Below are 12472 nucleotides of genomic sequence, written 5' to 3'. Positions count from 1 at the left end.
ATGTGCACCTTCACGTACCTGCTGGTGGGCGCCGCCGTCTTCGATGCGCTGGAGTCGGAGGCGGAGAGCGGCCGCAAGCGGCTGCTGGAGCAGAAGCGCGGCGAGCTGCGGAGGAAGTACCGCTTCTCCGCCGACGACTACCGCGAGCTGGAGCGGCTGGTGCTGCAGGCCGAGCCGCACCGCGCCGGGCGGCAGTGGAAGTTCGCCGGCTCCTTCTACTTCGCCATCACCGTCATCACCACCATCGGTGAGTGCGGGCTCTCCGGCGTGCGTCCCCGCAGGCTGCATCCCCGCCTCCCTGCACACCCGCATCCCCACACCTCTGCACCCTTCTCTCCCCAAATCCCTGCATCCCCACATCCGTGCACCCCTAAATCCCTGCACCCCTGCATCCCCAAATCCCTGTATCCCAGTTACCTGCACCGTCAATTTGCTACACTACTGCATCATCAAATCCCTGTATCCCCACATCCATGCACCCCTAAATCCCTGCACCCCTGCATCCCYAAATCCCTGTATCCCAATTCCCTGCACCTCCAATTCCCCACACCATTGCATCCTCAAATCCCTGTATCCTCACATCCGTGCACCCCACACTCCTGAAGCATCATATCCCCAAATCCATGCATCCTTGCATTCCCCATCCCCACACCCTCAGGGCCTCCGGGCGCCCTGGGGCAGCCCAGGGGGCTTGCCTGCAYGGGAAGGCAGATCTCGCCCGCACAAGGCTGGGGTATCCTGTCAGCCCCGCACCACCACCCGAGGCTGACCTGGCAGGACCACAGGGCCTGGCAGCCTGCACTGGGAGATATAATTCATGGGCATGCTGGGGGCCACCCAGTTCTGGGGGATGTTGGAGGTGCTGCAACGGCCAGAGCCACAAAATGCGACGTGCACGTTGTCCCAGCGAGGCGGCAGCACGCAGAACTTTTGCAAGCACCTTCGTGGCAGGGAGCTGCAGAAGTTCGCCGGGGTGTAGGAGAGCAGAGGTGGGAGCCACCCTCGTGCTCTGCCTGGCAGTGTGCCGGCACATACGCTGCTGGGTTTGCTGTGCTGAGTTCTCCGAACGGCGCCAGCAAGCCTGGCTGAAGAGCTGGCCAAGAAGCATTGGCCCCAYTGACAGCACAAAACTCTGGATGTTTTTCTGTAGCAGCCCTGTTTCAGGGAGCCAGGACAGCCACCACAGCGCTGAACCTCGCTCTGCCCGCATGGGAACCCAGAGACACAGCTGTGGATTAATCTTGGAAGGGAATGAATGAATCCCATTAAGTTTGCCTATAGGTGCACTTACCCAGACCAAAGTCCAGCCTTGATTCGATTTGCCCTCTTCTGTTTGGAACGGAATGAAACTAAATTGAATAAGGATTGTTTTAATTATAAGCAAGATTAGCCACATGGGTGTTTAATGTCGTTTAATTAAGCCACTTCTATTAATCCGTGTGTCCCATGTGGGTAGGCAGCCCTTGGGAGCCCATGCTTGTGGCAGTCCTCATGCTCTGATTTCAGTGAGCAGATGTGTTTCGGAGGCAGGAACCCAGAGGCCAAATCCTGGCCTTCCTCAGCCAGGATGCCTCCTTGTCTGTAGGACAGGGATTAGCCCTAAGGAGGGGCTTGGAACAGATAAAACACATCTAGTAGCAGAAAGCACCATATTTCAGGGTACAAGCAAATGAGGACTAGTGGGATCAACTGCATGGTGTTATCTGGTGGTAAGAGGTGGCACTTGGGCAGCTACCTGCGGTTGCCTGCAGGTCCTGCCCCAGGCAAGCTGTTTGCACACCTGCACGTGAGGTGTTGTGGGCTTTGTGCCACTGCTAACTCGTGCTGCCAGCAACTGGGGATGGACTCCGGGCATATTTAGTGCAACGCCCCAACAGTGGGGTAAGATGAATGACTTCAGCAAAAATCCCCATCGTCTCATGACAGGTTATGGCTTCATTTACATTATTTTTCAGTTGTCTGTAACAAATACAATTGCTAAGCACTTCACACACACCATGCAATAAATAACTTCAGCCCAGATGCCATATTTCTTAAACCCTGGCACATCAGATTTCTTTAAATGGGGCTGTGCTCTATATCTCAGGTTTACCATTAATGTGGCTATGTTTACTCTTTCTAATTCCCTTTGTCATTCTGAAAGCATCAATCATATGCTCTTTCAGGACTTGCTCAGGATAAAACAGCTGTTTTTCCACTTACTGCTCTTTTGGATCATTATTTACCTCTTCATTGCTCTCATAGCATTTTCCCGTGCCTTAGGGCCTGGTAATTGCAATCAGTTAGTAGGTTAGAGATCTTTTTTCTTTCTTTTTTTCTTTTTTTTTTCTGCCACTGCAGTCTTATTTCTGCTCTGTGAAATGTGGCATGCAGAAATTAAGTTTATCTTTTTYGATTGTTGGGGTTTATAAACTGTTTCGCCCTTGCATTTGTGGTTGCGAGCGTAGTGTGTTCAAGGGTAACGCTGTGCCTGGCCTCTCGGCTCTGTCCAATTGCAAGAATTCCCTGGAGTGGGAGGTGYGCTTGAGCGCCTGGGACAACACATTAATCATCCTCTGATCTTTCCATCACTGCATGCTAACAGTTTCCCTAAAAGTCCTGGAAATCCACTGTCAGCAGAGGCAGAGGTGAAGCCAAGTTGTAACTTTGAATGAAACCAAGAAATAAAGAGTGCTTTTTTCCCCATGTTCCTCATGCAAAAATCACACGAATCCTGGGAAGACAGGAAATGTAAAATAGCTGTTTGCAAAAGGCCACGCAGCAGTGTGGGAAAGAGCCTGCTTTGCACCCTGMTGGGTGAGCTGGTGGTGCTCTGCAGACATGTTCAGAAAGGAAGTCTCCATCCCTGTAGTTTCTCGAGAAGAAAGGATTGGATGCCTCCTCCGGTATCCCCCACGCAGCGAGATGCTGCATGACTCCCGTGCACTGAGTTAGTTACTCATCCGTTTAGGTCAGAGGCTGCCAATTTCAGTTAAGCTTATATAATTAAGTCAGGTGGGCGCAGAATCACTGAAGTCCAGAATATTGTGCTGAATACTTTATTACGACTCAGGGTAATTGTGTGAGTCCTTGAGTCACAGCTCTGAAACTCAGAGCAAGATGGGGAAATTAAAACTCAGGAAGGGATTCAAGGAGAGCAGAAGACATCCCCTCCTTTTCTCTGGTCTCTTGCACAGGGCAGCTGGCAGAGCTGCAGCAGAGTAAAACTTTCACTGTATTTAAGACAGTACAACCCCCACACATACACACTGAAAATTTTTGGTAGTACTTTAGGTCTGATTCTTCTTGCAGTAATGCTGGRGAAGATCAGAAGTTACTCTGCAGAAGTCCTTGCATACCAGGCTTACCTGCTTCTGCAGGGTCCAACCCTCTAGCTCCTATCCAACAGGCCATGTAATAAACTATCACATAGCTGAGAGTCAAAGATGCAGTCCACATGGGAGAGCCAAGGGAGGTGACCACCATCCTCCATGGGCACTTGTGGGTGGGAGCGGGCTGGATGTGTGCCTTTGTCGCAGGATGACCTGGTGCTGTAGGTCTCATCATCYTATGCTGCCCTCTTCCTTCCCCCAGGCTGGGAAGTCAGATTACCCTGCAGACCCAGCACAGCATCATTGCACTGAAATCGCTTGTGAGCTGCAGATGGCTTGCAGACTCCAGGTGCAGCTCTAATTTCCATGACACCATACGAGCTCAAAGGCTATTTAGAGGTAACTTTGCTTTTTAGAGACCAAATGAGGTTCTGTGCATATGACACTAAGATGTGCCATCATCCAAAATGATGCAGCATCGCATGGTCCCATCATCAGCTGGAGGACTGCAAATTTGTTAGTGATTTATTTTTTTCTGTTTTACGCTGTTCTCCTCCGGCTCATCTCAGCAGAGCTGGTTGCCAGTCCCCGCATAGCATTGCTAGTAACCCAGATGCGGGGTTGATGCCTGCCTTTCCTCTTTGCTTCGCAGGCTACGGACATGCTGCCCCAGGCACTGATGCTGGCAAAGTTTTCTGCATGTTCTACGCAATTCTTGGCATCCCCCTCACCCTGGTTATGTTCCAGAGCCTGGGCGAGCGCATGAACACTGTAGTCCGGTTACTGCTCAAGAAGATAAAGAAATGTCTTGGCATGAGGACAACCAACGTCTCCATGGAAAATATGGTCTTGGTCGGCTTTCTCTCTTGCATGGGGACCCTGTGCATTGGCGCAGCAGCCTTCTCTTATTTTGAGGGCTGGACTTTCTTTCATGCCTATTATTACTGCTTCATCACCTTGACCACTATTGGCTTTGGAGACTTTGTGGCTCTGCAGAAGAATGAAGCTTTGCAAAAAAAGCCCCCATATGTGGCCTTCAGTTTCATGTACATCCTGGTGGGCCTGACTGTCATTGGCGCCTTCCTTAACTTGGTGGTGCTGAGGTTCCTGACGATGAACTCGGAGGACGAGCGGCGGGAYGCCGAAGAGAGGGCATCCCTGCGAAGAGCCAGGAACAACATCCACCTGAAACCGAAGGAGGACAACCGGAGCAACAACGCTATTTTTCTCCCCGTTGAAGACAGGACGAGCCAGATGAACCTCATCCCGCTGATCCAGGAAGATGCAGAGAGGAAGCGGCGCCAGTCTGCCAACTCAGCCGCCAAGGTCCCCTCCTTCTGCACGTGCCTGTGCTACAGACCTCAGCTGTGCGGCAGCCCCGTGCCCTCCCACCCCGAGACTCTGAGCTGCCACACCAACCCCGTCTATTACAACTCCGTTTCCTACAAAATCGACGAGGTCTCCCTGAGCACGAGGGGGCAAACCGGCTCTTCCCCGGGGAGCACTTTATCATCCAGCAGCCCTCGCTGCCGGCAGCACCCCCACCCGCGGAGGAAATCCATCTAGGAGCGCGCGTGTGCTCCAGGCGGGGTGCATGCCGAGCTGTATTCAGATGCTCAAGGTGTATTTTGATGATAAATTATTAACTGAKAAGTCAGGTCACTTACTGCTCCCATTTTTTCTGTCCCACTCCCTTTTCAGCTGGCTTCAGCTCCTGCAGCAGCCAGCTAGGCACAGGGGCCAGCAGGATCCTTTAAACCTTATTGATAAATAATCGTTCCTTTTTGCAAGGACTGGGTGAACTGAATTACACATTGCCAGTTTTCTTTGCTTTTTTTACCCCAAATCTATTSAAGCGTTTGGCTCTGGCAGGAGGTCCCTACATGATGCGGGATCCAGCACAGCTGAGGGTTTGCTTTCCAACCCTCCCCGCTCCCGAAACGGCAGCATCACTGCCCTGCTCTGTGCCTGCCCCGCTAACCTCAACTGAGGTCACTACCAGCGTGTGGCTCTAGTAATGCAGACCAAATTACGCTTGCTGAGAGMATATGAAAGTGAGACCAGCTTTAGCAAGCCCACCAGGGGCAAAGATCCTCCAGCCAGTGGTCCCCCCCATATCAGGTGTGGGTAAGGCAGTGCCACAGGCCGGGCTTGCAGCCGGGCAGCGAGGAGGGGAGGAGGGCAGCTGGGTGGCCATGGGGTAGGCAGTGATAGGGCAGGGAGGGGAGGAAGGGCAAGGACAGGCCTGGCTCAGTGTGCAGGGGCAGTTTTATGGCAGCAGGGAGGTGTTCCCTGTGCCATAGAAAGCCACCTGTGAAGGGGTTGGCCCTGATTAGATCATCAGTTAAAAATCACCATTTGTTTCACTACCTGTACTTGACCCCCCCCCTCCCTACCCATGTGAGCCCTTGGCTTTGTGCGTTGGATTGCCAGAGGTGGGGTGGGCAGGGGCTGGACTCTGGGGCCTCCTGAGAGCCTCCCGGCCCGGCTGTCCTGCTCCACCAGGCTCCCTTTCCTGCAGRGAGCCTGGGTGCAGGGTGGCCCTTCCTGGGTGCCTGGCACAGCCGTGAGCCCTCCATGCCACAGGAGCCCCATAAGCTGAACCTCCTCGACCCACTCCTGCGAGCTGCTCCTTCCCATGCCGAGGMGGGGAGGCTGCCAGCTCCTGCCCACCATGCCGGCAGCCTCCACACGGCTCCTCGTCGCTCTGCCTCCCTACAGAGAGGAAGAGGAGGCGAAGAAGGGGAGAAAGCCTTGCAAAAGACATAGGTGCCTGAAACCCAGAGGCCTTCGCCCTGCAGTCCGGGCCAGCAGCAGGGGCTCAGGTGGCGCTGGCACATCTCAGGCACTTCAGCTGAGGTTCTGCTGCCACTTCTTCTGGGCTCTCCTTCCCCAAATMTCTCTCCTTCCTTCTGCATTTCTTCTTTGCCCTCTGCTTAGGAGGAGCCTGGCTGGGACGGGCAGGTCTGGCACGTGGAAGCCGGAGGGGGATCGTGCCCTGGCCGCGGCGCCCTGCTTCCCGCAGCCCCCTTTCCTCCCACGTGGACTCACCTGGATCCTGACGGCAGGAGAAGCTCCCTTTCACTTTCCCCTGATGGAGAGACATTTTCACTCTTAGTTGTAGCTGAAGGACCCCCACATGTTTTTTTGTTTCTGGGGGGAAAAGTCCCCCTTTCCCAGCAGGGAGGGTGTATGGGCCCCCACATTGTGAAGGCCTCACAGCAGGCTTTGCCTTTTCCTCTCTTTCCTTTTTTTGTTCTGGGAAATTTAATAAAAGGTGAAACCAGCTGGTGGTGGTGGATTATTTGTCACTAAGGGGAGCGGAGCAGCGGGCCTGGGTCCGTCCCTGCCCCGAGGGCCCTCAGCTGCCGGGAGGTGTTTAAAACCCAGCTGCAGATGTTTGCAGGGGTGCTTAGCCCGTCCCGGCCTGAACGCGGCCCCCGCCCTGGCACCGGCGCACGGCTGGCGCAGGGTGGGAAAGGGGCCGAGACGAAGCCCCAGGCTGCTCTTGCCTCGCTTATGGGATCTGATTGCTGGTGCTGGTGACTTGGGGTGCGGGGAAGCACGCGAGGAGGCAGCCCGCGGAGGTTTGCTGAGCGGGACGCCAAGTGCCCCCAAGCTGTGGGGGGGAGGATGGCTCCCGGCAGRGCACGCGGCGTGGCAAGAGCCCCTCAGCACCAGGGGCAGGAGGACGGGTCATGTCCTGCTGGCACCGTTCTGGGACAGGCCTCCTAGAAACCCAAAGTGTGCCCGTGCTTGTCCACCAGCGTGCATCCCAACAGAAAAGGGACATTCCCGAGAAGCACTAATACTTACTGATATTTTGCATTTCTAGTGAACGCCGTATGCAGGAAGGATGGAGCAGAGGGCAGCAACTCTCTATGACCACCATCGCAGGGACCAGACTCTCCTTGTCAAATGTTGCTTTAACACCCCTGTTACCAGCAGCTCTAGCTACTTTTGCAGCTTCCTGAAAGTATTTAAGGTTCCCTAAGGCAGCCTTGGCCAGTGATACTGGTCTGCGAGGCCTGGGACTTCCCTGTGCAGTGCCAGGCAGGAGGGACGGAGGACCAGAGCACTCCCCGCAGCCGTGGGGCCCTCTCTGCAGATGCTCCCAGGTGCTCAGCACCTGCGTCTCTTTGGGCCGGGGGCCACAAATGCACATCACCTGTGTGAGCCTGGGTTTAAATATATACAGCAAGTTGGGGCAAAAGCAAGTGTATGAAAAAAAGGTTTAAGATCAGGCCTTCATTGGTTTCTTGCTGGTGAGGCTTGGTGCTGACCCCCATCAGCTCAGCCCTAGCTCCCTCCTTTGCTGCTGCCTGTCGCGTTCTCCCCCCGGGGCTTTGAGCCCAAGAGCTGGGTGGGCTTTTGGGCTGCTGCARTGAGGTTGGTGTGTTGCAGAGATGTCTCTCCAATTTCCATGTTGAGGCTGATGACTTCTGAGGCCACCAGAACCTGGGGACACCTTGCGAGTGGCCAGGACAGAGCYGGCACCCGCCTGCCACCGCGCTACTTCCGCAGCACAAAGCAGCTTTTTGGTYGCTACCCGGAGTCGAAACCCGTGAGACATCGCCTGCAAAATGCTTACGGAAACCCCCGCGTTGGAGCCGACCGCCGGGAAGGCTCCCGCTCCGCTCTGATCCCCGCGTTTAGCAGCCCACATCGCCGGGCGGACCGGCCCGCGCGGCTGCACAGCCTCCGCCGACGGGGACCGCCCGGGAAGGCGGCGGCGGCAGCAGCCGGCTCCGAGCTGGGCTCAAGCGGAGAGGCCAAATTACGCCCGGGAAGGGCCCGGGGCAGCGCGTCGTGATTTGGAGGACCCTCCCGCAGAGCCCATGGGGAAGGGCCCGTGCCACCGCGCACCGGGCGGCCGTCGCCTCGTCCCCTGTAGGCCCAAAGGGAACGGAGGGCCCGGGCGAGACTTTAGGTTGAGGAGATCCTGGTGGCAACCTGGAGGCCTAGAGCTTCYTCGTTAAAAACCTCCACCACAACTGTAGGAAAGAGGGGAAAAAAAAAAAAAAAGGTTTTTATTATCAACGTTTACATTAGCTTAACGCTGAACAGCTGCCAGTCGCTCGACCGTCACCTGTTGCCTGAATAAAACCCACCGACGGGAGGAGGGGGACGGCAGAGCCCTCTCGGATGGGTGGTGCAGGCCGTGCGTGTGCCCCCGCGGCCRCGGGGCCCCTCGCCGCCCGCGAAGGCGCCCCGGAGCCAAGCTGCTCCCCGGCCGGCACCGACGGCTTCGCCCTGCCCCGGCTCCTCGGCTCCCGGGCGCCTTGCAGGAGGCTCCTCGGTCCTAGCGGTGGCAAGGCCGGCCGGACGCCCCCAGTCCGAGTTCAGGAGTGCCCCGCAACGTGGCCAGGCCACGTGCACCCCCAGTGCGTGGCGGACCGTGGCAGCGCCGTGCCGGCGGTGCCGCGGCCCCAAGACGGCCTCTCCGCGCGCGGTGGGGACCTGACTGCGCCCGCGCCCCGGCCGTGGGGCGGCCGCGCTCTCCGCCGCGCCCGCGAGCAGGGCCACCCCACGGGCTGCAGCGGCGCGACCGCGCCGTCCCCRGGGCTTCCCCTCTGAGGCGAGAAGCAAAAGGTGGCTCTGTGGGACATCCACATCTGGCTGATGGGACTGACGTTCCCTGCTCCCAGGCTTTTGTTCACCCTCCAAAACTCACTCTTCTTCCTTTCTCTAAATATCGCCAAAGAAAGCCTCCAGGCCCAGGAGACGGCGTCATCAACGCAGAGAACAGTGAGCAGCACTGGGTAAAAATAACAGCCCCGGGGGGACTGCTGCGAGATTTTGCAGATCCAGGCTGGTGTTCAATGGGATTTGGAGCCCCCACTRGGCAGCTCTCTGATTTTGCCATGGCTAAGAGACTCAAAACCCCTAGCCCTGGACAGCCCACGGGCTTGGCTTCAGCAGAAGAGGTGCCTTGACTCCCGCCCGGGGTTGCGTCTGTCCAGCGAGCAGAGCTCCCCGAGGGCTGTGCAGGCCCGCAGGTCCTTGCTGCTCACACGCAAGCCCTCTGCTTCCCGAGCAAAGGTGTCTCAAGCCCCCATGAGATGCCCAGCATGCAGCAAAACCGCAAAGGCTGCCTACTGACCCAGCAACACCGCGGTTGGCAGCTTCGATTGCTGTTTTAGCTACAGGAAAGCCACAGAAGGATAACCGTTGGGTCTCTCTCTCTCTGCTGGTGCTGGCTCCWTCTCAGCTTCAGCTGCAGAAATGCAAAGAACCAGATGCTACAAGCAACTCTCCTTGGGGTGTCTTCTCTGCCAGGCAGAGAGCAGCTATGGCAGGGAAGGGAGGGCGGAAGGGCGCCTACGCTATGGAAATTGCTCGAGGCTCCCTGGGAAAGGGGCCGATGCTGTTGGGATTGGGGAGGAATCGCAGCAGCTCCCGACATGGGGTCATGGAGTAGAGAGGACTCTGACCAGGGCAAGTTGAAGACTCATTTGCCTCATTTTGAGASTACCTGCAAACTCCCATGGGAGTTATCTCTTTGGCAGCCCCACTGCTACAGGCCAGCAGCAACGCGCGATGCTGAAAAGCGTTCGGCAGCCAGGCAGACCGCGGAGGCACGCCGGGCGCAGCGGGGAATGGTGCTGCACCAGCCCCGTGTCACGGGACTGGTGCACCAAGGGCAGCACGGGGTCTCTGCCATGCTGTGGTTCAAAAGCATCCCATAGGCAGCGACTGTCCTGGCTGGGTCTGCAGCGGGCAAGGCGCTCRTACAAGGGAGCAAGATGCTGCTTGCACAAGCAACCAACCCCTTCAGAGGGACTTTGCCTCCCTAAGGAAACCTGGTGTTTTCCAAAGCAGTATTTTGTGGTGGGTGCCCCTCTGTAGTCATACAGGCACTACACACGTAGACACCCACAAAAGCGCACACATTGGCAGGTGTGCTCAGGGGTAAACACAAAAAGACTTCCAATAATTTTCTCTTTCTAAATATTTGGCTCAAATGCAGTAGCTGCAGTTTAGATGCTCGCTCCAGATCCAAATATGTCCCTTTGCATTATTAAAGATGCTATAATGTGTTTTCTTGGAATTATATACCAACAGCACTTTGCATTTACATAGCTCTTTTTATTCTCAAAGCATTTCACAAACAAACGTGAGTTACTGTTTCACTGTTCATCTGGGGTTCTGGCGTTGCTCGGCCAGTGACACCACCATCTGCACAGCCAGCAGACTGGCGATCTTGACAGCCAACCATCAGAAATAGTATGAGAAATCCACAGGCAATGAACTGGGATGCCGTTTTGAAGCTCTTTTATTTTTATGCACTGCATTAGTGATGGAGCTGACTTAAAATCTGATATATTGATCCTGCTGTTTTGGAAAGGTCTTTAGATGAGGCCGGCAGTAACTAACTTTCTGGAGAACAGTCCAGAAGAGCCTGCTTTACACATTAGTCCCATGTTATGCTTTGCAAAGGTGCATTCTCTCTCTACCTCGGGTGGAATTTTCTAATGAAACGGATAGATACCATCTATGAAGTGGATAAAATAACCCACAAAGCCTTGAAATGAGCAGCTCAACCTGCTGGCTCTGAAAAAACGCCCTTTAGCTCACCCCTGGTCTCCCAAGAAACGTAGGCAGCTATCAGGCAGAACTTGTGTGTGGCCCCACACSGCAAAGGCTTTTTTGCTTTATCAGGGCTACAGTGGCAGTGGGAAATAYTCGCATTGAGTTACAAATACTAAATAGTCTAAGAAAAACAGGGAGATTCAAACAGTCAGGAAGTTTATATCGAAACTATTTTAACTCTGTAGTATGAAGTCACCTACAGCTGTTTCATCCCTCACCTAAGAGAGGTTYCATGTCAATGGGCACAAATGCTCACAGAGAAGTTTATATGATGAGTATTTCTTACATGGCAACAGCCCAATCTTCATTTTTACAATGATTTCAAAGTTAATATGGATCTGTTTCAAAAGTGATGTCATTGAGATAGAAGACAATTATAAACTGTATCAACAATATGTACTACAGCCTGCAAGTCACAATCTGTGCACACCAAATGGAATATATTATTGCTTGTTAGCCTATTAGACTTTCTTTATAAAAAGATTTTTATACAGAGTACAGGTTTATGACAAAACTAGCTAAGTAGTTTTCATCTTGAAAATACAACATCAATTTTTTTCAACAAAGGCTTGATTAGTAGCTGAGATTTAATGAACAATAACAAATATTTAGCAATAATTTTATGGCCAGTTTGAACAGAGCTTCCTATAGGACTCTTTTCTGGTGTTTATTTACATATGYCTCTTTTCTTTTGGAAAAAAGTTGATAAACTATAACAAGGAACATATAAATCAAAAGAATGAGTAAACTTCATACCAAGAACATTAAACATTTTTGAAAACACTAAATTATGTTATCTGTTAAAAAACATACATCATTTTGTCTTTAAAGAAAAATATTTTTCCTGTTTTAAAATATTACTAACAGCATGTAATAAACTAACTTAAAATGAGTTTCATAAAAAAGTTGTCTTGCTGTCTAAACATTACTAAACATGCTTAGGTTGAGATTCTGTTAACTGCCTCAACATCTTAAAAATAGCTCCTGTACAGGAACTTGTGATATTCGGACTCCAGAAGACCTGCAAATTTAGAACAGTACATTGATAAAGGATCCAGTAGCTAGAAACACTAAATATATATCGCTATTCAAATAACTCTGCAATATTCTTTGAAACAATCCACGGCCAAGAAGCGGGGACGGGCTTGGCTAAGCGATGAGGACGCCTGGCCCTGGCGGTGCCGCTGCGGAGGGGCTGCACCGGGCTGCCCGCCGGCTCCAGCCGCGGGACGCGGCTCCACGCACGCCGTCGCAGGACGAGGACCTCGCGTTGTCTCTGCGGCAGCCCAGCTGCAACGGGGCAGAGGGAAAGCAACACCAGGAGACTGGGAAAGCAGCGCGTTTTCGCCCGAAGGTTTTCCGCTCTCATGTGTGCCAGGAAATCCCACCAGGGAGGGACAGCCCTGCTCGCAGCGAGGCAGCAGCACGATGGCCTCACTTGCCGCAGCATAGTAACAAACATTTAAGGCCCAGCTCTCCATTTCTTCTGSAAGCAATCCTCCCTTTACTACTAAAGCGTAGTACTTCATGCACAGAGAAAAGGCAAACCACCCTGAGCTGGGCAGATC

The 12472-nt window shown here is 53.8% G+C and overlaps 1 protein-coding gene across 1 annotated transcript; it reads left to right on the top strand.

Annotated features, from left to right (window-relative positions):
* Nucleotides 1–6599, top strand: KCNK15 (potassium two pore domain channel subfamily K member 15). The gene is made up of 2 exons (XM_085313977.1): nt 1–247; nt 3964–6599. Exons 1-2 carry the CDS (start codon nt 1–3, stop codon nt 4875–4877), a joined length of 1161 nt encoding a protein of 386 aa, XP_085170103.1. The 3' UTR covers nt 4878–6599.
* Nucleotides 6600–12472: the final 5873 nt, after the last annotated feature.

Source organism: Rhea americana, unplaced genomic scaffold (genome assembly GCF_003343005.1).
Source record: "Rhea americana isolate MKP2758 unplaced genomic scaffold, rheAme1 scaffold_4, whole genome shotgun sequence".
NCBI classification, from domain to species: Eukaryota; Metazoa; Chordata; class Aves; order Rheiformes; family Rheidae; genus Rhea; species Rhea americana.
This window is presented reverse-complemented; position numbering and strand designations above follow the sequence as displayed.